Source organism: Seriola lalandi, unplaced genomic scaffold (assembly GCF_002814215.2).
Source record: "Seriola lalandi dorsalis isolate HSWRI2012SDOR001 ecotype SW California unplaced genomic scaffold, Sedor1 jcf7180002054288, whole genome shotgun sequence".
Taxonomy (NCBI): domain Eukaryota; kingdom Metazoa; phylum Chordata; class Actinopteri; order Carangiformes; family Carangidae; genus Seriola; species Seriola lalandi.
In genome coordinates this window covers 526,324-552,313 of record NW_019524841.1, presented here as the reverse complement: position 1 = coordinate 552,313, position 25,990 = coordinate 526,324, and the positions used below count along the sequence as shown (strand labels likewise).

Genomic DNA, 25,990 nt, shown 5'->3' with positions numbered 1-25,990 from the left:
CGCTCCGGGGTCTGCTGAAATGGAAACAAGCTGGCATTGCCATGTTCTCTCTGCAGCTCTATCAACAATCATGCAAACGGACGAACGGCTGGCTCTCACTGGCAGCACAGCGCAACTGTGAATTCACGTTGCATCCAGAAGATGTTTTCTACGCGTCAATCGGGGGAATAGGAGAGGTTACAGAAACCGCATTGTTTAGTTATAACTTGAGTTGTAATAAAAAATTATTATCAGGCTTGACACATCCCGTGACAACACGCACGTGGGAGAGATGCGTCGCATGAAGGCTATTTATATTTCTACAGACACATCATCCCACACAAACCACAAGGCAATGTATGCAATGTAACAAGGTGAAAACGGTCTACTCTGCTGTCTGTAGCTGTAAAACTCTTACACACCCCAAGGTAAAACACCCTGGAGTAAAACGTTACCCTCCTGTTTAGACTCCACATGTAATAAATCAAGAGGAGTCAGATCATGGTATTCCTAATGGGAGGTACACAGCGCTCTGTTCTCTACAGGTGGAGGAGTTGTTTGGCAGTGGCCTGACAACCTTATTTGGGCTTAACAACTTGTTAGAATCAATACGCGATTAGTCAGCAAAACAACGGATTTTGCTGTAAAAGCTCGGATCTCAGGAGGATCACTGAACTTAGAGGGCAAGTGCATCCACTGCTCTCAGCTGTCTGCCCAATGACTGCAGCACCGAACCGCATCGACAGCACCCCACCCCACCGCACCCCACCAAGTTCACCAGCCTTCATCAGCCCCTCCAAATATTCTGCATTCTCAAATGGACGGCTGCATCGATTTTATGTAACATGGCTCGTTAAGTGCTGATTAGACCATTATAGTGATGTGATTTCAGGGAATGGGTTTGGGTGACACTCGGCCAAACACAAATCAAAAGGAACTAACAACCCTCAGTGAAAAAGATTTGGGCTGTTGCTCTGCCTAACCCACAACTCTCAAGTTACTACCAGAATACTGCGTGTGGATTCGGTTTATATCCGATGGAGAGAGTCTGCACTTCAGAGGAAAGATCCATTAACTGTGAGGGAATGATGATGTTCTGAGTAATCACTTTAGTCTATTTATAAAAGCAAATGAGTTTGTTTATGCTAGTTTTGAAATGATTATTTGATTATAGTCAATCAACAGAAAATTTTATAGTTTTAATTTGAAAAAATAAAGACATGAAAAAACTACTGGTGTTTCTCAAATGTGAGGATTTCTTGCTTTCTCTGTATTATATTAATTTTGGGTTATATTTTGGTCTTTGGTGAGCGAGCTGGTGAGACAAAACAAAGAGCAATTTTCACTCTTTTAAAGCATTTTAGAGGCCCAATCCATCCTTTCATTTTAAAGCTAATTTAACAACAATGAAAATAATGATAAGCTGCTTTCCTAATTTGTGCTGTGAAAGTTGCAGAGCATCTGCTGAAAGCCATGCGAAGAGAACCCTGATGTCAAAATGTAAAATGAGGACAGCTTGACATCAGCTTTGACTTTCCCTCTCCTAGACAGACGAGAATAAATTAAACATATTTAAGAGAAGGTAATGGCGTTGTCCCCTTGAGGCTGTCTCCTTGGGGTACAGCTATACTGTAATTATCATATGCTTATCATTAGCCTTTTTCTTTTATTCAGCATCTTTTTACTCTGTGTGTACTGACTGAGGTGGATTGTACCGTGCTGCATGTTTTTCCTCACAAGCCACTTTAAACCTTTCATCACCTTGTTGTGATGGACAACAAAGTTTTTCAGATCCGTATTTTAAATATCAATTGCTACCACTTTTATGTAATTTAGCTTGTGGATAAAGTTCCTCAAAGCGATCCTGCTGTTCTGTAGCATTTTGAAAAGAAAAAGGAAAAAAAATAAAAAGCCTTTTGCATTTCTGAAATTGCTGTTCCAGAATCTGAGTCAAACCTGGCAAATTCCTGTGGAGCTGAGCTGGAATGAACTCTCTGCACTCAAACCTCCATATAATTGACTCACTGGCTGAAGGTTGGTGAAGAAGAATAACATAGTTAAATCTCTGATTACACTATTGTTCTCAACAGCAATGTGTGTCACATTGCTGTTTCTTTTTGTGTGACTTCCAGTAATGCTTTTTATGAGATATTGTTGTCCCGACTCTGTGGAACTATCGAATCAGTAGCTACCCTATATTCATGTACGATATGTATATTTTGGGAAGCAACAATCCTGCAGTAGTTAGGGTGGTGATTACTGTGCATCAGGTTAAAATATGTTTTGATTTTACTCATCACGACCTAAGATCCAAACATAGAAGACTGACAGATTTTGGGTATTTTCAGCTTTGCAATGAAAGGAAGTTCTCCTGATGTGCCGGAGGTGAAGGGCAAAGTCGTGCCATTAGGAACAGTAACAACATCACAGCTTCAACCTTTAAAAAAAAAAAAAAAAAACAGTTTAGCACTTGAACTTTATCTTTTCTTTCACTGAAGGTAGTCAAAGACAAGACTCTTCTGAGATGGTTAAGAATAGATGATGAGAAATAGAAAAGCAGAGAGTTAATGTCAAAATATTGTATCTCATCACACGGTGTTATTCTCATCCGCGCACACACCGGCCACAGTCAAATGGAACGATTCATTCTCATCCACACTTAACAGCAGCATCGCCTCTCGGTGCCCGCTGTAGGAGGGGGCCCAGGCTCTTTGATTTAACTTCCAATAAGGATATATCTCCCTTATCCTCGTTTACAAGATCATTTGCACAAATGATCCCTAATGTTAAATCTCAATTGTGATGCAGGATTTCTAGTTTTATCCAGGTCACCCCGGATACAACTGGACTTTATTGTCTCACCTTGTAAAGGGTAAACAGCATGTGGGGATACTTACAGTACTTACCCAGCATTTGTTGCATATTTGTCTGACTACATTTTGCCATAATGAAATATTAAAATCAAACTAACTCTGTATTGAAAACACCTTGAAGTCTAAGAAATTTTTTTTTTATCTCATCCTTTTTCAGTCGGGGTCTAAAAATAAAATGAAAAAAAAAAAGAAGAAAAAATCAGTACACTGGATAATTTTCTCATCAAACTTTGCTCATGTCGTATATTTTCAGGGAGGTTTTGAAAAGGAAATGCCTGCTGTGGGATTTTTTATGGGCTTTAGCACCACCTGAAGATTGTACAACTCCTCTGGACATTTTTAGATGCCGAACATTGCTGCAGCCTGCTGTGAAGGTTCAGAGTTTATTTTATCTGTACCGCATACTGTACATGACTTATTACCTCCTCCAGAAAGGTTATGTTTTTGAATGTATCCATCCATCCCTCTCAGGATGTTTGCTTGTCTGTCTGTCTCTTCGTCTGTGGTAGTAAAGTGTATTTGTAAAAGTAGTGGCCAAACTGGAAAGACATTTTTTCGTGTGCTTTTATTATTCCAAGAAAAAGAAACTTATGTTGGTAGCCTCGTGACCAACTATTTCACAATCTGTACTATACAGCTGTCTGACATTAACAGCTAATTTTTCAGCCTTTCGGCCGAATGATGCTCTGTACTGAGAGCCTTCCAGTTCAGCAAGCGTTTGTTTAGAGGGGAAGACACAATATCCTATTTGAAGAATGCCATTAAAATGATGAACAATTCACTGACAGCAAACTACAAATGAGCAGTGAGAGCTGTTCTGTTCTATTTGTGTGGGAGCATTCCTCCACAGCCCTATCATTAATGTGTCCTTCCCCTGCTGATTTATTTCATTTACCTCCCCTGTTGATGCAGGAATGATCTGATGATACAGTAAGTGAATGATAACTGGTTTCATCCCTGATGGGGAAGCGTTACTGCGGTAGAACAAAAAAATAACTTATTATCCTTGACACACGATGCGGTTTTAATTGGGGGAACTTCAGCTGGTCCAGTTTGACATCGACTCTTCTGTAGGCAAGAATATCCGAGACATGTACTGTACATTTAATCAGAAAGGTCAGAGTGTTGAAGTAACTGGTGTGACACCCCTGGGGCAGGTACATGTCTTTTTCAAGGGCAGTTTGAAGAGTTAGATAATGTTCTACTGAGTTATAACACATCCATCTGTCCTTGCTGTGTCCTCCTGTCCTGCTCTGAAGATATCTGAAATGATTATATATTTTATTAGATCACATTAGAAAGAAGTCTCCTCTTCCTTTGCTTTCTTACTAAGGCAACAATCCCCCTCAGCAGAGGTTAGAAACTGCTGCCTCAGCAGACGTCCCACCATAAATCTATGACTAATTACTTTAGTTTATCAAGACGTACTGTACCAACTACCCTCCAATTAGCCAAACAATGAATGGTAATGTCTTGGTTGTCCATGTGGGCTTTTAAGTTGCTCTCACTCACTGTGTCAAACTGGAGATGTGAGTATTCAACCAAATTATTTTCTATTTTTCAGTGTATTTATGAAAACAAAGCCTGGGCGCATATGTTGTTATGTTAATCATAGAACAATTAAGACCTGCATGAACTATCCCTCAAAATTAAGGGGCTGTCTCTTCACACCCACACAACAGAGGAGGTGTGAATTTTGTGAAAGTAATAACAACACTAAAGCACACAGAAAAGAGACTATAAAAAAAACAAAACAAAACAAAAACCATTACATACAACATATCATTAAATGTAATGTTCAGGGATTTAATCATTTTAATGATTTGGTTCAGACCTAAATTTTTTTTTTTTTTTTGGAGGGGGGGGGGGTGTATCATTATCCATCTTCAGCTAATTAAGCTAGCCTTACTTTTTCCACAGGTATGATTGGTGGATCGTGATTGGACCAAAATATCGTGGTATAGCAACATGAGATTGCAAACATTTGTTTCACAGTTTCAGTCTCTGTGTCAAAAATCATTACACCGATTTTGTTGTGTTTTTTTTTTACAGCAAAATGCTATCCTCGAGCTGCATCTGATTCATTTATGCAGCCAGTTCCCATTCAAGCACCGTTGTTGTACAGCAACACAGAGACTGAAATATCAAAACAACAAAACACATGCAGTATAACCTGGGAGCTGGCACTGTAGCTGCACTGCTAACGAAACATTATGTCATGATGAAAAGAGCCGGCATCTTGTGTGTTCAACATACATTGTTTTGTGGTTGATCTCTTTCTAGGGCAAATTATATGAAATGCCCACTTTTTGTTTATCTATCCATGTGTTTCTCACTATATTTGCCTTTTTTTCCCGTCAGATTGTTAATATTCATAATTAAGGGGAAACAAAAAGCCGAAGCAGCTGTGGTAGCAGCTTACTCTTGAAAGTTGTTTTCTTATGCAGATTTGATTGTTTCTGACAGAGTCCCCTTGTCCCAATAAAATCTGTTTTTGCTGCACTGGGACATCACTCATCAAAGTGAGAGCTGTTATGGATTTTCTGTTTTATGGCTTAAATGGAGACAGAAATCAGTGGTATTGCACAGAAGCGTCTTAGAAAGGTAAATAATGTTTTTCATGTCTAAAAGTGAAGTATAGTAGCCACAGCGAGGCTGGCGTTAGAGCTGAGGAGTGTACAGTAGAATTATAATCTAATTCTGCTCCACTGCATGCACATGTACTGGTCCGAGGTTTCTTGCCAATAAACAATGAATTTGCACATGTAGAACAACAGTGTAGAAAAACTCCACATAAGCCAGGAGGGATCATAGAAATCTGAGTCATCCAATAAAAAGGATTTTTGTATGTGTGTGTGTCTTTGTCTTCCTGTTTCAAATCTGAACGATGTTCAGCCTGTCACACAACAGCAGCATTCAAGCTTTTCTAAAGAAGATCTTTCAAATAGGAAGTGACTATGGAAACCTGAGGTTAAAAACATTTTTCTCCTGACAGCAATAATCACTGTGTTTTCATGCTTTGCCTGCAGTGTAGTGGTGTGTGTCAGGGAGTGTGTGCCTGCCTGCGGAAGAGGTGTTGGATGGGAGGTCAGCGATTTTATCAGTTCTACATTTAAAGAAAATTTGGTTAGGAAAAAATATGAAAGTGAAAAGGTGCTAAAAAATTCTCCACAACTTGAAAGCGTTTGGACTGGCAGGCTTATTTGTATGGGTAAATGAAATGAGAGGCCAGGCGTGTCGCAACCCAAATGCACAATGTGGAAATAAATTCCCCAAGGCTGATCTACATAATAGTATTCGTAATGGGCCCAAAGGTTCTGTAACCAAAATAATTCTGTCAGACTGACTACAGGCTTTGTGTTTCAAACTGCAAACACACAGCAGCAGATTCAAAAGAGGACAAAGGAAACAAAAGTCTCTGCTCGTCTTCTGTGCTCTTTATAAGAGAAGCATCATTCCCACTTAATCACATGGATTTCTATTTTCTAGGTATAAATGTAGAACAGTACCAACAACAGAGCATTTATCTAATCACCACCTCTGCTATTTACACATTTCTTGAGCTCAAAGAACTCAGAAGTACGTTTCCAAATGCAGGTCTATATGTCTGGTCTAATATTTGTGTCATTCTTTCAAACTGACTGAATTTGATTTTGAGTTAGTACAACGTGTCCTTGGATGGTTGCACTGCAGGCCGTGTACAGTAGTTCACAACAGTGCTCAGGTTCATGACAAATCAATTGTTGTCTGGCACTGGATAGACTATTTCTATGGAGTGCCAATGGCAATAAGAATATGCCTGTGGCCATAAGCACTTTGGGGATTTTGCCCTACCCCAATGGGGGCGGGGGGACTTCCTTTTTCTTTCTTCCTACATATTGTCTCTATCACACGGCTAAGGAAGGAATGGCATAAATTGCACATCCATAGTTTCGGTTATAAAGACAGGAAATGCAACAGATTCATGAAGTTCATAACGAAGTGAAGTTCAGTTAGGGTTATAGATTTTTTTATTTTGTCTGTGCACTTTGCTGAGTGTCACACATCCAGAACTTCCAACAGTGCAGCAGCTGAGTCAGGCTAGTGCAAAACGATCTCAGCTATTCCTTCACCAGAGGTTTGTGACTGATTGTCAGATCAGTTGTAGCCTTAAAGGCTTTAATCGCCTCAGCTGAACAACACATGAGACTCATTCTAACTAACAACACACCTTCCACAGTCTATAGGCAGGTATCAAAGGCTTTAAGCATGGGAGGTTTTGAACAACCAAACAACAATTTAACCTTTTGACCTAAAGAAAGCTGTCTAATTTAAAGAACACACAACCTTTCTACTGCTTTATGCATCTTTAATAAGGCCTGCTGCTAAATACTTTGCAGCATCTCAAGCCTATTAAATATGCATATGCTTTGTTTCAACCCTGACAACAGAGTATCTCCACTGAGGACGAACCCACCTTTATGGGTCAACTTTGCCTCCATCTATGATTAACGTTCTCTCTTTCTCACTTTTTGTTTTTCTTAATTGAAACTTTTTTTTTTTTTCAAAATGAATCTTTCCATGTCTTTGCTATTTATTACTGCTGCTGTGCGAGACAGTGAAGACAGCTGCTGACTGACCATGAGTGGTGCTCATGTCATAGACAGAAATCAATAACACCTATTTTTTCAGGAACATGAAGTGCTACATGATAAGCTGTCCTAAGACATTAAGCATTAACTAACCTTTCAGTCAACCTGAATGTTCCCAGACTCTTGGTTTAAATGGGTACTGATCCTTCGCTGTGAACAGATTTGACCTTAGGCATAATTAGGCTAATAAAAGCATTAGATATGCTGTCAATATGATTTGCATAATGTGCAAAGGCAGTTTCATTCCTGAATGCAAACAGTGTCCAAGTGACTTAAAAATGCTGCAGTGACATTTCTCTGGGTCCTTTGTTCACACCTATCAGGGGAAATGTGATGGAAGACGGCAGCTGCAGCTGCGGCTTCTGCCTCCAGTGAGTCCACCAACATCACCAAGACCCTGCTGGACTCCGATACTCATCAACTGCACACACACACGCGCGCACAGTATGAATTTCGGAAAAAAGAAAGAAAAGAATTTCACCTTGTGCTGACAGGATTAATTTCTTACTGTGTCAATTCCAACATAATCCATAGAGATCAGAGTGAGAATCGAAAGTGAATTGTCATTTCTCAGTTACACAAGCTGAGGTAACCAAGGAGAAAATAATGAAAAACACACAACTGAGATGCATTCACATGAAAAGGCTTTTCAAAGACATGCAAATCAATTTCCTCACAATATCTATTTTTGTAATACTTCTAAAAAAGAGGTGAAAAACAAAACAAATCATGACCTCGTAGTTATCGTCTTGCAGCTGCAGCGAATCTCGCCTCCAATAAGGAACTACAGGCTGTGAATTTGTGAGGCCAGCTTTGATGTGGCTCCACTTCACAGATTATTGATTATCTTGCTGATGTGTATCTCAGTGAAAATTACTTCAACACTGAAAGCCATGTAATGAGTCACTCTCACACTAGCACAGAGGTCAAAACTGTCAGGTTGTGTTGCTCTACAATGGGGGGAGAACGGGCTCTCTCACAGGGCTCTTAAGTCTCATTTTTGGAAAATAATGCCTCTCATATTACGAGCATGCAGCATTGTAATGCTTAAGGTGCTAGTAGTGCACATTTTCCATTTTCCCCTTGCAGGCCACTTCTGTGAGACGCAACACTGGCCTTTGTATGACCCATAGAAATATGACACTTTGAAAACCATCACCTCTGTTTTATTTCTGAGGCTTTCACTTTACTGAGTGCCTCTGTTGCCGGTGTGTTTTGTCACCGTAGTGGGCATCCAAATGAGACCCAAACCTTGAGGAAAATTCAGCCTCACTTCTCTATGGCCAGTTGGTTTACCATTCCTTGCCCCATTAGCTTTTATGATTGGTCCACCATTTGCATAACTGGTAGAGAGAGGAATGTGGACTTGAATAATTAAAGACAGAATATGAGGCTGTCCTATCCATTCAGGCATATGGTGTTATCAGGCTACACAGCAGATGTGGACCATCATACCAACCAGTTACTGGTTTTTCGCTGTTGGGAAAACTTGAACAAGTGTAGCCGGTCTGCTTGGAGTTCTTAAAAACGGCAAAATAGTGGTGCAAGGTGGTGCCGCTTGTCAACAACATTGCTGATCTTCAGGGGGAAAAATCGCACCTGACTGTCATGTAATTACAGTACCTGAGATTGACAGTCAGAGGAAAACGAGAGACAGCAGGTGTTTCATTTTAGTGGTTATTTTCGGACTACGTACAGGATTCATTGGGGGAATGGATGGCTGGCCCTCAGCAGGGATCAACCTTTTGCTGATTTTCACAGCAAATACCTTTGCCAGTGTTTATCCAACACTCGGGCTCAGAATGTTCAAATTATCAGTTAGAGGAAACAGATGGAGTGTGAAAGCAATGTGAAGATATCTCTTCTCATCAGTCTCAGCACAGGTAATGGGAAATAGTTCATGCATGGTTTTTTTATAGAAAGGTCTTACCTTCCGTAGTAGTTGTGAAATTCACCACCAAAGCAGGATTTTCTTCTTTCCCTCTCACAAAAATATCTGGAAGGGGTTACTCAAATTTGAATGAAATGGTAGGTGTTAAGTGAATATGGGATCAAACTCAGAGTTCAGCTGCATGCAACACAAATGGTGTAGCTGTCAAAGAGTTCTGTCTCTGATTGAACTCTGAAACCAATTCCTGCAGACCCAGCTGACTGGAAACAGAAGAAAACAAAGACACACAAGAGCAACAGAGTTGAAAATAATATTTCTATTAAAGGCACTATATGTAAGCTTTCTCTGCCGCCGAATGTGGTCTCTTGCCTGGAGCGGGTTGTGGTGATGGTCCTTTGCAAAGAACTTCAACCATCGTTGTGTTTAGAGGTTATAAAACGCCCTCTGAGCACTACTTCCTCAGGGCAGACGGGACGCTACAGTGACTCGCTATCCGAAAGTGACGAGACAGGCGGGCTGGGCCAAGACAAGCTGGTTAGCGTGCTAACTTCAGTAGAAGAAAAGAAGTGATAAAAAAAAAACAGAAGCAAAGAGTAAACCTTAGCGTTGCTTTCCACCACTGGAGACAGCTCTTGGTGAGTAGCTAGCATTGACTATGTAGCAATGTACCCATTTGAAAACAGGTCTTTGTGTCTTATATTAGTTGAAATAGGATCAAAAGATCACTTGTTATCTGTAGACTTCATGATTTGTTGCTTTAATCGATTAAAAGTGCAATTAGACAGATTTTCACTGCCCCAGAGCACAAATGACGGGCACATTTGTGAGGTTATAATACGGTCATTCATCAATACCAGTGATTCAGCCATTACTTTCAACACTTTGTGGCGCATACTGTTTTCTTCATCCTCTGCTCACATCTTCAGCCTCTCAGCGACGGAGCGTGGTGCTACATGTAACCTATCATCATCACAGGACATGTTTGTTCTGAAGGCAAAAAAGAAAAATACTGCAGTATTATACATTATGATTATAGTGTTTACCCAAGAATAATGAGTCATTTGAGTTCCATGAATTTGGTAACTTATTTGTGTCTTGCAAACATTTGGCTTCATTAATTATTTTAACGGGTGTCAACGCTGCATTGTTCCCAAAATAGGGCAAAAGTTTTACAGAATGTTTGTTATCAATCACATATAAAGTTTAAAATTCCCTCTTTCATCGTCAGAGTGTACTGTGGAGACTTTTTCTCTGCAACAGAAGTTGAGGTGAAATTATTATTATGATTCTACTGAAAGGCTACAGTCCTCAAGGCTAAAGGACATTTTTCCTCTCTGCAGCAGAATTCATCCTGCACAGACTCTGCTAGCAGGACTTTCTGTTCTCCTGCAAAGAAATCCTCTTTATCGGAGGCATGTGGGGCTCCGGGGCTCAGGCTGTCTCAGGGAAGATGAGAGCCACAGATTTGAAATTTACTTTGCAAAAAACTTGTGTAGTCAAAGTAGCTAGAGCAAACATTCTGGTGTGATCATTTCCTGTGACGCTCATCCGTCATGCAGAGAGCTCAGTGGTTTCCTCAGCTCACATTAATGCAAAGTGGAGAAGAACAAATGAGAGAGTGCGGTCTGCTTAGGTAAAGCAGGCCATCGTGCTTTTCTTCTGGGCACCGAGCTCAGCTCTGCCTGCAGTGAGTGTAAATGTTCCAGGCTCCCTTGCTGCCACCACATACTGGCAGTAACTCCCGCGCCACCCTGCCTGCTAACAGGATTAGCCCCTGAGCTCCACTTGTTTCAACAAAGTTATCAAGTTTAAAAACACAGTCTCCTGGTGGCTTTTGTAACATCAAAGGATTGTTCTTCAACTTTGACAGTTTAATTAATAGTCAAGTTTTGCAGTGTCCCTTGAGGCGTGCTTATCTTGTGAAAGTTGTTTACTATTTTTATTAATAGTCTGTATTTTATGTGCTCTGATCGACCACATGTTCACTCCATTTGAGAATCTAATAGATTAAAGATCTAAACAGGTGGCAGCGCATGTTTAACTTAATAAAGGCACATGGCGCAATATTACATTATCATATTGCATCAAATTAGCCACATTAAAATCTCATGAAATGTGACGTAGGGTGAGAATTAATGTGTATAACATAATGTACATGCAGATGAACAGGAAATATGTTCGTATTTAATAAGCAGTGTAATATAGATGTTAAAATCTGCACCATCAGTGTGGTAGTAAAGTGAATATAAGAGAATATACAGCATCTGAGGACATGTCTCATTTCAGTCTGAGATGCAGCGACTGATATTTTTGTGTTTCATAGAATATACAGTATATAAAACAAAACACGATATTAAACACAAAATATTCCCTTTATTTTTTTTCTACCTTAAGACTACACAGGGTCACCGATGTAGCTCTAAGAGGTATCTACATTTGCATTTTATTTACAGCTTACTTTGATGTCTTCATATTTACATAGTCAAAGAGAAGCGCTAAAAACACAGTGTTGAGAACAAACCCAAACTCAAAATGAGTCCAAAACTTTAGAAAAAGATACAGTCTTATGACGCAACAGTTCTCAGTGCAATATTCCACAATGCAAATATCCTTCATTCATATTATGCTGAACATACATATTTTTTTTTGGAAACAAAACATCATCACTGAATCAACCAACAGCAGAGAGAAAAAAAAAAAATAACCGTGTACTGTTTGCTTTAACGTTTGTACAGATTGAGACACTCAATCATGCTCCCACCACCCCTACACACACAAACAAGTTCATATGTCTGATGGAAAAACGATAAGGTCGAGAGTGTGCAGTGGCTTGGCATAGTTCAAAAAGTACCAGAAGTCAAATCAGTGTCACAATTTCCAAAATAGTCTTGACTCCTCTTGAATTTTCACATAATGATGTTTTTGAATGAGCAGATTTAAATTGTCCATTGCAGTCTCAGCTTATGGGGCGGGGCAAAAGGGTGGGGGACGTGGCTATATCGGAGCTAGAATGTGTCCACGGGGGGTTTTTCCAAGGTTGGCGTGTATAGACGACCTTTAGTCTGTAAACAGGAACTAGTACATCTGCAGGTCTAATGCATTTCAGCCAGCCATGGGACCAAGTGGAACCCTATTCTGGAGTATGAAAGCACTTTCGATGCTGACCTGCAGGCAGCCCTTAGGGCAAAGGCAATTTGTATCTTTCATGTCACCCACAACACAACGCGAAGCCTATCTACCTCAGGAGCCAATATGTTAATGTAGTATATATCACTGATGAGATTGGTTTCTTTAGCCATCTTTGTAGTCTCACTTATTAAAAATATTTTAATCCCAAACTTGATCAGACTGGACAATGTGGTGAGGAATACTGACTTAAGCTCGATGATAAAGAAACACTGCCTTTCATATGCAATTGAGATCAGTAAAATGTGGTCTGATAAAAAACACAGTAACTGATGTAACTAAACCACCTTTCATAATTTATTCCATGTGTTGAAACACCCTTAAGTATTGTTCAAGTACAACAATTAACAATAAAAGGGACAATAGTTCACATTTTTTTTAAATTCACATTTGTTATACTGTTAATTCATATAGCTATTTATAAAACAAAACTAAAATGTAATTCAAAAACCATTCCTGTAAAATACCTTTTGTTGTTTAATACACACATTAATTCCACAGTATTTTTGTTGGCTCCTCACTATTTTCATAATTGAGTTGTTTGACCACAGTCAAATGAAAAGGACCATTTATTCTATGTTTTAATTTTCTTCCTAGGATAAAAAAACAATCCAGTTAAAAAGAAAATGCACACAAAATAAAAAAAAGTGACCTCATATCCCTTTGTTGGCTTTACCATACAGTATAAGCATGATTAAGCAGTTTTCCTAATTTTGTAGTTCATATAAAGAAGGCCATCAACATGCACTGTCAGGGTGCACTGAAGCCTTCCAAGCTAAGACCACAGATGAGTATCAAGCCTCCTGTTAAAAAATTACAAGACATCAAACAAATGAAGGTGCCCTGACAAGTACAGCTAGTGTTTTGATGAAGGGCTCTACCGCCAACAGAAATCTCTCTCATTATTTATGGATGACTGGGGCTATGAGGGTTTCAAGTATAAAAAAGAAGTGATTAAAAGAGAAGGAATCTCCTTGGCTGAGGCGCAGAAAAGGCAGAATGGAGCAAGCTTGTGAATAACAATCTGCAAGTCTGGCAGCAGAGTGAGCCACTGAACATAATGCATTACCAATACTCCTCTTGGATTCCTTTGAACAGAATCACCAACAGGGACGAGGAAATGGAGTCACAAAAATAAGTCACAGACATCGCAAATTTTCATCCTCTAGCAGCCGCACTTGAAGGGCAAAGACTGTTAAAGAATCTTCAAAAGGAGAAGGGCACTCTTCTATTAATACAGTGCAACTGATTGCAACCATGTTTTTTCTTCTTTACAGTATATTAAAAACCAAGTTGAGCACAGTCAAAAAAAAAAAAGAAAGAAAAAAAGTGGTCATGTACACAACTGTCTTTGGCAAGAAGTCCCATGTCCTACATCTGAGTCTGTCACTGCAGAGCCTCGTGTTCATGTCACCTTCGGCCCATTTCGCTCTGTCTCATGAAATGAATGTTGTTGACACTGTCTGCCAGCTCAGGGTATTGGTCAACTGAAACCACGTAGTATCCGTCGTAGCCCTGCACCTTCCCCGAGCCCAGGAGTTGTTGTTTCTCTCCCTCAGTCCAGGTTCGCGAGCCCTCCTCTCCATCCCTCAGTCTCTGGCGCTCCCGGGCCCAGGCCTGTGCGACGGCTCTCTGTCGGGCCAGCTCCAATACGCGAGCTTTCTCCTCGTCCACACTGCTGCCGTAACGTGTATTCAGACACAGGGCGCCGTATTGTAGCTGAATGTCAGTAATGCGCCTAGTCCTGCCATTGAGAACTGTGTTGACCTGAGACACCGTCACATTGACACCAGTCTCTAAGGTGCGCCGCCCCACTGTCATGCCAATGAGGGCCAGGTCTCCCTCCACTGAGCCCAGTTTGACAAAGTAGTGGGTGTCTATTCCTGCGATAGTGAAGTGGAGGTCTTCAAGGTAGAACGCGTCGTTCAGAACTGCAGCCATGCGACGCCCGTCCTCGTTGGCTAAACTGATGATGTCAGTGCTGATGCGACCGTCCCGGATGGCAAACTTCACCCCCTTCCCGAAGATGGAGCCACCAGAAGCAAAGATTTTCTTGCTCTCGCTTTGAGGACATCCGGCACTTTTGGCTCTGTAGATCTGGCCAAAGCGCTCCAGCTTCACGAAGGCCTTCAGCTGCCTCTGAACTTCACACTGAACACCCAGCAAAGACTGCAAAACAAAGACAATACTGTTTAGTCACACAGCCCACTCAGCATCTACACACACACACACACACACACAGTAAAACATCTTCCGTTTGTTCTCTGAGCAAGAAATGAATTTACACAATATTACCTCTGTTGCTTGTTTGAAGACATTCTTCTAGATATTTACCAAATATTCACTTCTGATTGCCTCACAGCTTTGTTATTACCTCTAGCCTCATCCTGCTCTGAATGGGGACTAAGCAGGAGTGTCTGCTTTAAGATGCTCCTGTTTTCTTTTTTTCTTTTTAAATGAGATTCCCACTGCTTCATTTAACACTTCAAACGTTTGCAATGCTGAGCCATTCGTTTTGTATGACTGAATGAGAACGATTTAACACCTTTTATCGAAAGTGTATTAATGTGACGGAAATCACAATAAATAAAACTCACACCCACATACAGTATGTATATAAATATGTCTATGTATGTGCATATAGTCATACACATGTATATAAATAATGATGTCATTACATTCATTATCAATGGCAAACTACAAATTCTCGATGCTTTGAAGCGGTGAACGTATCACGCAGTCAAGGTAGGGGCAGAGGTGTTTCTCAGCAAATGCAAATCTCTCTGATCATTTGTGACAGCCATGATATTTTGAAAAAGGGTGAAATTACTGTCTTCTGACAGCCATGCTGTGCTAAATATGAAACAGGAATCTGTTGGTAACTAGTGTATATATCTCATTCCTTAAGGGACCAAAGCTTTGTATAGATACCATTCCCTTCAGCAAAAATTAATACTTTGTCCTAATAGTACTTGACAAGAGTACTCCTCAGGAAGAAAGAGAGATGTTAAAATGAAGAAAGTGAGATGAAATGGAGGCTGGCCAACACACAGTGAGACAGTTGCCTGAGCAGATCTGAGCAGCGACAAAAAGGCCCCTTAAACACTGCGCCTTCTTGCCATCGCCAAAGATAAGAGGCCATGAGCATCCTGAGGAGTTTTTGTCAACCAGTCACAATCAAAGTCTTCCTGACAGTTTCTTATTCTGTCTCTCTGTGCCTCCATTGGCACAGAGGCTACAGGCTGGGGGACGGGGTGGGGTTGAGGAGCGTGGAGTGGTGACCAGCATATCTGCCCACTCTTTGATGTGACACGGCATCAGATCCCGCATGAAGGAGGAAACATATGACAGGGAGGGGGCAGCTGTGCTGTCGGGCCCCTAAGGAGCGATGGCCTGGGGGGACACTTCACACCATGCCACTCCATGTTTGTTTACCGTGCCAACAGTGTGACCCGGTCAGCTGTCCCAGGGGCGCTCAGAGGAAAGGGGGCAATGTCCTCCACTTTACTGAAACAGCCTCCTGGGACACTCCCAGAGAAGCATCATTCACATAGCATGGGGTGGAATCAGCCTCCAGCACAACCCAGAATGAGAGATCAAGCCTTGTGCAGCACAAGCCTCATCTGTCTGGCCCCTCACGGCATTTTTCAATCTGGGTGCGGATTCAGCAGCATGGCGAAATTGGGGCTTAAATGAAAAGAGATAGAAAGGCAGGCGTACTTTTCTCCCATATAAAATAAAATTAAATAAAGTGCCAAGTGCACAGGATATATACCATGTGTAGTTTTAAAGCTATATTTATGCTTCAAAGAACCTCACATTTAATTAGGTTGGCCTGACCATCTGCAGTGAGGATAAACATGGCATTAACCAGCTCAGAACACCATTCCTGAAACAGGAACTCCAGATAAGAATATCATGCCTTGGCTCGTACGTGGGGTAAAGATTAATTATCTCAATCTCTCCTTACATATCATTTACAGTAGGCTACATACTCCAGAGGCGCGCTGAAGGAGGAGCTCCCTTACAAACATGGGCAAAAACCTTCAAATCTAGGCTAACTTTGCTATTTAAAGCCTCCATTACAGGGTTTTTAGAGATATCACAGTCCATCATGGATATTATTGAACATACACTTCAAAGGCCGGGTGTGCAGATGAAAAAAATAGCTTTCAATGATATTATTACTCTAATGGATCTACCTCTATTTAGTGTTTCTGAGTGAAGCAAACATTAACAAGCTGAATATAGATTCATATATGACTCATTTATTTTAGCATAACAGAGTCTTTTTCTAAGAAACTCAATGTATACAACCTGATGTCTTGTTTTGCTGTGGTGAAAGACTTTTAAATTAAAAACATCATATGGAGAGTGATTTCCTTAGCAATTAAACTTATCATGTAGTTTTGAAAAAAAGATGTTGATAAATAATTTTTCATTTGAAAAGTGTTGATTAAATAGCGACGTCTGAGGTGACCGCTGATGTAGTCAGAATTGAAACTGCATGTCTGGAAAAAAAGAGCGATGCATTTATTCTTTCTAATCTACGACACTATTCCATCATATCTGCTCTCAAATATTTGAAATGGAAATTGCTGGGATGTCTTTGGATTAAATTAGATATTTTTTCTGTTGCAGCTCCTTTGTAGATTGGTACCTAGGGTGAGTTCAGAGATTCTCTGTGGAGTGTCCGGCACAAGCAGCGTGCATGAGTCAGACCCTGGGGGCTTTGATAGTAACCCTCCCAAAGCGGTCAATGCCACAAGAGGCAAGATTTCTACTATCATGGTTTTACACTTCACGCAGTGTATGGTGAGGAAATTCTGAAATTAAGGGCGCAACATGTGAAACATTAGGTACACATTATATATAGTTTGAATTTTATTTTAAATGTTTTAAATCCTCAAGTGTTAAAAGATGAAACTCCTCTTCATAGTATTGCAGGAGTGCCTCTTTCTCTGTTTAATATGCCCGGTTGGTCAGCCTGCCTATTATGGTTGGTTGGTCAGATCAGAGGTCACAGATTGAGATAACCTTGTATTGTATCATCCCAGAAGCTTTTAGGGTTACAAATAGATGAGAACAGTTTTTTTTTTTTTAAAACAACAAATACCCACTGTGTTAAGGTGGCAGCCGAAGTGTCACTCAACATGAATCTGACCTCCTGATGGGTGGCATTCACTAGTCTAGCTGTAACCGAACCCAAGACAACAACAGAGGCCTGTTCAATAATTCAGGTGAGTTGGAGGTAACTTAAAAGGGCTGATAAACGTGGGAATCAGAGCATGTCTACTACTTCTCAGACCTTGGCTAACGGTGTAAGACTGAGATGAAATCAATGGCCAGTGGTGGAGGGAATGGAGAGTGAATTTCCCTAATGGCAGGACAATTACAAGAGCTGTTTAGCCTGAAACCCATTGGGTTGAGGACGAGGGGCAGGGACCTGGCTCACTGGGCCGTGTTTTTGGCCTGATAGTTGGCAGCTCCTCTGGGAGTCTGGCTACATAGAGCATTTCTATTTGCTAATGATGTTGGAGAGGAGGAGGGCAGAGGTGGAAGAAGGTGATCTGTGTTGAGGTGAAAAGTGGGATAGGTGAGAGCGACAGGTTTACCTTTGTGCTGTCCCACTCCTGTGTCTTGATCTGTGTGCTGACTAACTCGTAGGACGGCTCCATGGTCTCCGTGCTGGGCTTTCGGTAGCCGGGGATGACGTTGTAGAGCTGGAAGCCGAAGGTCACCAACCAGCTGTTCACATCTGCAGAGAGGGGGATCAAAACAGTGAGGTACATACACTGTTGTTTTAACAGACAAAATCAATTTCTGGTTTTAGAGGATGAAGAACACCAACACATTTGTTCAGTTCTAACAATTGAGATTCTGCAGTCGAGTGGCTGGCTCCTTGAAATACTCCTCACTTGGTCTGAGCTCTTGATTTGTTTGTGAAAGTGGACAAGCTATAATAAACACTCAAGATGGTGTCAATGATTCATGTCCACTCCTGCAGGTGCCACACTAATGACACACAGCTGTGGCCCAGAACCGCCAAGTGACATCTGAGAGTGTCTGCTGTGCTGATAATTACATACTGTAACTTCATGTCATTTCAAAGCTGCCGAGACTTCAACACCAGATACTCTGAGGAAGCAGGTTTTTCTGCAGTAACTTTTTTTTTTTTTCATAATGAGATGATAAAAAAAAAAAGAGGTTTAGTGACATGTCTGGGATCAAAATCCATGACATCTTGGTTAATCTAACAGCAGCCACCAGTGCTGTGGTTGTGGTTGTGGTAGCAGGTGCTGCTGCCATTCCCTGTGATAAGTCGTCATTAATTCACAGAGAAGGCTACAGACATGACTGCAAGCAAAGCCTGTTAAATCTCAGCCATTTGTTTCTTGCCCCTTTCAATGTGTTTGTTATGGACAGCAGAAACATTGCTGTGACACTTGGGGGGCAAGTTTGTCACAGACTGGCACTGCCACATTGTCGCACTTGACAAAGCTTTTTTAAATAAGAATTTGTTTGAGGACAATGAAAGGACCCTGGTAATTTAGTGAAAGGAATGGAAATGTCAGCGCCATCAATCACAATCGAGGTAGACCCACTACAGTATATCTAACAGTCTGCTTAGCATTCTAATGAAAGTCAGCTCCTAATGGTGGACTGTGAAGCTGAATGCCTTTCTGTTTGGCAGACGGCTAAATGGCTTTGTTGATCGGAGACCAGTGGAGGGATCGACTGCACCTACACAAAAAGTGACGATTTTTCCTCTTAGTATTGTCTACAGGTAAATGAATGAAGGATATCAGCTAAAATTGTCTTATTTTACAGCCAACATGAGCTATATTGAGCAAATAGGATTCAGAATGAATACAGAGAATTATATCTTCCAGTTGTGAATGAGATCTGGCCGAGGCTATTTGGTTTAACCACAGAGAATTCAGTGAATATCCTTAACAATGCTGTTTAACTTCCAGCCAGAGAGGTTGATACAACTGGCCCTGGCTAAGGCTTCTATTGTGCTCTCCTTCTCCACTGGGGTGCTTTCACTGCCATTTACCCCCTCCCTACCACAAAGCAACACAGAACGATGTGATATTTCTGGGAAGGAACCTGAGTGTTCAGCAACAAAGGGGGCTTTGCTGTACAGCATTGTTCCCTTTGAGCACTTTCAAAACGATAGCCACTGAGCACACGCACAAGCACATATGTATGCATGCCTGCAACATGCATGCACACGCGCACACACACACACACACAAACACACATAATAGAGTAGAAAAACAAGCTCAACATCCCAGTGAGGAAGCTCTTAAAAACCTCTCTAGCACACTGCATTTCAATTTAATTTTGGCAGAGCCTGTTCTTCCATTTGTGGCTTGTTGTTTAGAATAAGAACACATCAAATTCGACATAAAAAGCTGAAATAAGCAGTTTGCTGAACTGCAAGCAATAGCAGCTTCACATGCCCCCCCCCCAGCATGTAATTTTAGCAGCATAAAAAAATGATATGCATTATTGATTGCTCCAGTGAGCCTCCCTTAACATCTGTCGACTGCTATTTATATACATACATTTACTTACCCATAAACAGTTCAAATAATTGTATTATTTCAGGGCTGCATCCAGCTTTCTTTGATTTATAGTTGTGATGAACATATCACCGAAAATGTTGCCTGGGTATCACACAGACACTGCCTAAACGCTTGAAATGTAGCCTTGACAAGTTTGCAGCTTGCTGCTTTGCAGAGGCTGGCAGCTGTGGTTTGAGAGATTTCTATGAATGTTTTGATACTTGCTAAGACATTTATTTTTTTCCCCCCATGACTCTGGATTGCCACTGGAATCCAGCGTAACTACTCTGAAAGCAAGCTCTGCAAAAGAGGTGGATTTAACTGGAGTAAAAAAAAAAAAAAATCTCATCACTGTGAAACATGATGTGAACTTACCAGTCATGTAGCACTTTATCTCCTCATTGTTGCTGAGAGGATTGTTATTCTTGAACATGTACAAGTTGAATGGCACAATGTGGTTGCTGTTGAGACGTTTCCAGATGTCATGGTCAGGTGTTGTCCAGCGGCCGGCGAGGACATCATAGTCTCGTCTACCCATGTGTACCAGTCTACTGAGCGGCTCATACAGGCCTCCCTGGTAGCCAATTATGAGCTGGAAGCTGGGGTTAGTGTCGAGATAAACCTCTCCAAAGGCTGTATGGAGGACCTGCTTGATCATGAGGCCCGAGCCGCTGAACACAGCCAGAGGGGTTCCTATGTTATCACAGGCCACATAAAACTCATCCCCGCTACTTAGCTCCATGGCAAACAGGTGTCCCTGCAGGTCATAGTAGAGCGATGTGATCTCGGAGCTGGAGTGGTTGTACATATGAGTGACCCGAGTGGGGCTGGATAAATCAGCATAGAAGAACTGCAGGTGGTGGCCCATGCTGCTTCTGCTCGACACCCTCCTGCCCAAACCATCGTAACGGTACTTGATGCTCCACCCGCTCACTTTGTTGTACACCTTGACCAGCAGGCTGGCTGAGTTGTACTCAAAGTATTCGTTCCCTCGCTGCTTTAGGAAACCGTCCTCATCCATCCTGTACTGGACATCTCCCAAGCGGGTTATGCGGTCTCTGATATCATAGCGCAGTGGTGTGAGGCGTGCACTGTTGCCAGGGCTGAGGAGGTGCAAGTTGCCATTCAGGTCATAACTGTACCTCCACAGAGGCTTGTCATTGATGGAGACTACCTGGAGTTGACCGTCTGCGTCGTACTCATATGTGTACCGTGTGGTGTTGGCATAAGGCCCGACTTTTAGCTCCTTCGCCACCACTCGCCCCATGTTGTCATATTGCACCATCATCCAGTACATGAGGGAGCGAAAGATCTCATATTGTACCTCCTTCACCCGGCCATAAGCATCGAAGTGCTTGGTGTGGGTCATCACCGCTGTGGTGATAATTTGATTTATGTCGTAATAGATCACTCCAAATTTGCCAAACTGCTCTGTTTTACCGGACACGTCATCATAGCGATACAAGTCAATTGGCAGTGGGGTTTCATTGATGACAGCCTGCATGCTAGTGACACGGAAACTGTTGTCGTAGACGTAGTCGAATCTGGCGTTGACCATGCCCTCTTCACTGAATCTGAAAATCTGCCTGTCAATCAGTGGGCCGATCTGACGGTAACGGATGGTGCAGGTGAAGCCCTCACTCTGCAGGTTGACCGTTTTCAGCATGCCCGCCACCTCGTCATAGGAGAAACCGATGCGCGTGGTGTCATAGAGGATTTCTAGCAGCTTGGAAAGCTTGCCATATTTGTAGATGACCCTGCGCCCTGTGCCCAGGTAGGTGGTCTGAAGTAACTGATCGTCCTCACTGTAGTCCTGGAGCACTGAGGCGTTACCTTCAGGGGGCCGGTAGGTGTTTCTGTAGTAGCCAATGGAGCGGGAGGTCTCTAGGGTCTGCCGTGCCACGTTGGGCATGGTCACAGAGGAGAGGCGGTCATTTTTGTCAAATTCAAAGATATACTGCCTCTGGCTATACAGCAGTAGAACCATGGACTGTAAAGAGAAGAGGAAACAAATACTCTTTGAGTCATTTCAATGCAGTGTAAGATTCTTTGATAAATTATCTGATCTCTAAACAAACAGTATTACAAAATACAAAACATGATTAGAACTAAAATAGGATATGATTTAAAAAATGAATTATCATTAATTATGTGTGGTGCTGGTATTTACAATTACATAAACATTTAAAAATACAAAAGTATATATTCTATAATATAAATTATATAAAACAAAAAAAATAGTTGATTGATCAATTAATCCTTTGGTGTTGTTTCCTGAACACACTGCAGTCTCACTAAGTGTGGGTTGTGAATGTATGAGACACTCGGCTGGTAAACCACAAAAGGATGAGCCAAATGTCAAAAGCAATAACACATTCACATTCATGCAAGTCTGAGTCAGACCAAATCTAATTTCCATCTTGAAAGTGGAGTATTCCTCTGACATTAAGATTTCCTTAAGAGATGATTTCACAAACATGCTGCTTCTTGTTTCTTATTTGTGGGATCTTTTGATTCAAACAGTGTAAGAGACATGCATTTTTCACAACTCTGCAAATGAAAAAATTTCTATTTGCGCCCGTCTTGGACCAATAAATGATGTGTTTAAATCATTTCCAAGGCTGTCACAACGCGGCGGCCAGTATCTCAGCACTTATAGGCTGCTAAAAAAAACTGACTATAGACTATTAACAAGCTGCCATTTTCATATTACATGTCTAAGGTGGAGAATCACAGCTCTTCACCTTTCCCCCCAACAATCTTACCTTCAATTAGTGAGCAGAAAGTGACATTTCACTCTGTTCCTCTCATCAGAGCTTTTTCAGGTTGAACTTTGCTGTCAGACTATGGTAACAGAGTATAACGTCTGCGGTGCACCAGACAGGTTTTAATTACATTTCTGCTGATATCTGTGCTACAGCCTGATAATGCAGCACAAACACTGCTGGGGTATTACAAGTCAACTTTTAACTCCAGTTTAAAGACTCTTGTCAAGGGTCTTACACAAACACACCTCCACAATTTATCTGTGCAACATGTCCCTGCCATTTTATATTCCATTTTGAATATTTAAACCATTTAATCATTATTATAGCAACAGTTCGTACCTTCTCAAGGTATGTGTAGCTCCAAGATTTACCATCAGCAAATATCTGGGAGGTGATTCTGCCATTCTGGTCATACTCCATGCGTACGGACATGGTACCTCTTTGGATACCTGCCACATGGCCCCCAGAGGAGTAGGTGACATTGACTCCATTCAGACGACTGCTTGGCGCCCACAGAGTGGGTCGTCCAGCGTGGTCGTAGTGGATCCGTAACGTAAACTTCCTGTGGTCATCGTAGACCTTTTCTGTTCTGGTGATTCGATCAAAGTCCAATGACAGCAAGTTCCTGTTATGAACCTACAAGAGAGGAGGCAGGGAGTTAGAAACATTTAATTTGACCACAGCAGGTCCACCAAGAGGGAATAAACATGTTTGGACGCTTGAAATGACTGAGAGGAATCGGTGCATTGCTCTTCCGAGGTGGGACCTTAGGAGGAGAGCTTTAATCACAAAGTGATTATACAGCAGAGGAGCTGTATCTCAGGGCTGCAGGAGCCATTGAAGTGATGAAATTATAAGAATTACCATATTTCTTTGTTTGTGTAAAAATTCAGCAGTCTTAGAGGGAGTATGCCTATTCATGCATGAAACATTAGAGCCACATTGATCATTAAATTCATTTTCATTGCTTACTGAAAAAGAATTACCAGGCGCCGATGACTCATTTTATTTAGCCATTTCCGTAAATTGGAAAAGAGGAGAAAAAAATCAATACTTCTCCTTTGTTACTCAGAACATTGTTTAAATGACACTTCACATTGCTTGCCTCTTTTGAATGTATGAGACTGCACACAGTGACCCTTGGCTTCACTGTGACCACAGCAGAATGACACTGCTCTGAACAGTATAATTTTCACGGCCCTGTCCAGGTCAGCACAGAGACCAACCCTCTGCCTTGCTTTACTTAGGAGACAGCTCCTGTTTCTCAGTCAGCAGAAGCCAGAGAAGAAAAATAAATCAAATCAAGAGGAGAAAATGAACTTAGGTTGCAGGTCAGAGAAAATCTCCATACAATGCATTACCTTTAACACCATCTGGTAGATTTTTGGAAAATCTGGTCTCTTAAAACTACCCCTCTGATTCTGTATTATATTATCATGTTCATGTTTCTCTTCAGGTGTGCCACTGTTTGGATTGGTAAAAATACTTGGCAAGGCTTAAAAACATCTTAAAGCTGCCTCTGGCTCCCTTCCAGACACATGCCACAGAGCAGGTCACAGGGGGCCTGCTGGGAAGCCACACTTTTTCAATTTCACATTGAGGAAAGCATGCTTAGGTCTCTCATCTGTGAAGGCACAATTACACCAGAGGCAATTAAGGTCACTGATACCTAATTGAGAGGATTACTTTACACTAAAAGCAACAGATTCGGGAGGAGAACAATTCCATGATGGTTTGGGGAAGCGCAAGCAATCTGAGCCCCAAGACTGGTGTGGGGGCTTGGGTGGGGTGGGCTGACTGGCTGGCTCCTCCAGTGGATTCAATGGATCTAGGAATAAGAACAGGCGGCCAACACTCGGTATCCTCTGTTTTACCTTCACTTACAGTAATAACAAGTGTCAGACTGTACAGACAAAAGTGAAATTACTGCACTTTTTTAGACAGTCATGTCTTAAACTATCAAGATTCTTAAATATAAGTGACTGGATATCAAAGACTAAGACCCCTTCCTGCTCTGGCATTTCTTCAAGCACTGGACAGTGTGTCAGACTCTTTCATAGGCAGCACAGGCCTGCCGCCTGTCCAAAAAGATTGTGTTGAGATTGCTTCCAAAAGAAAATAAGGTGTAAGAGAGAGAGAAAGCTCGTCATGCCGGGATCTGGTTCGCCAAAGACTCAACAGGGTGGAAAAAAACTCTTACAGCAGTGTTCCAAAGATCCCATGAGAATGGAAACCCACTCAAGAGGAATTATTTTAAATTGGACATCGCCTCTAAAAGGAACTTCTCAAAGAAAGTAGACATGTTGAAAAAGAAGAGAGACTATTGTGGTACATTAGATCAACACAGTTACTTTTTGGACTGTCCTCAGCATAACATATTACAGCAACATCTGATCTCTCAATCAGTATCAATGACTTTTGAGTCAAGTGACAATCTCAGTCTGTCATTTCGCAAGTGAAAACAACTTTCATCAGTTCTCATGATTAATTCAACAACTACTGTTTTCTTCAATAACATCAGTTATATGTTTATTCTCACATGAATCTCTCAGTGCAATCAAAGAAAAGAAATCCTTTCGTTTTATTTGTTCCAGACGCATAGCACTTTCGAACAAAAAGCCCAACATTATAAAACACTATGATTATCCTAAAATGCTAGAACAGCGATATCAGCTTTGTCTGGTTGGCTGAAGATTCTTGTTACTTTACATCTACAATCTACTCCAAGGACGGCTTGTTTCAATGGAAAGAAACAGAGTTGTTGTGACTCAGCAACATAAATCACCAACATTGTGGGTGGCAGGGAGGGGCAAGCCGGAGTAGCACATGTCACCGTGAAAGGGGCAAACTGAGGACCGCCAGTAGCCTGTTTACCCTTAGGACATGAAAAGCAGAACACAACGTGCACATGTAGATCCATAATATGACAAAGTTTACAGTCAGAACAAACTCGCACACAGACAGTAACAAAGCAAAAATACTTTTCTTTTTAATCTCATTCTTAGCAGAACAAGGATCTGTGAAGTCAGAGACACACATGCATCTCTCTGTTCTGGATTTGAGACCCCCCCCCCCCCCCCCCCCACAC

General features: G+C 41.5%; 1 protein-coding gene across 1 annotated transcript in view; it reads right to left on the bottom strand.

Moving 5' to 3' along the window:
- Nucleotides 1–11,727: 11,727 nt before the first annotated feature.
- Nucleotides 11,728–25,990, bottom strand: part of tenm4 (teneurin transmembrane protein 4) — a 152,862-nt gene continuing 138,599 nt past the window's right edge. Inside the window, exons 29-32 of the mRNA XM_087173880.1 lie at nt 23,242–23,538; nt 20,510–22,124; nt 18,176–18,318; nt 11,728–14,729 (exon numbers count right to left, since the gene is read on the bottom strand). Of these exons, the coding sequence (XP_087030006.1) occupies nt 13,971–14,729; nt 18,176–18,318; nt 20,510–22,124; nt 23,242–23,538 (2,814 nt within the window). The 3' untranslated portion in view covers nt 11,728–13,970. The remainder of the gene's footprint in view (nt 14,730–18,175; nt 18,319–20,509; nt 22,125–23,241; nt 23,539–25,990) is intronic.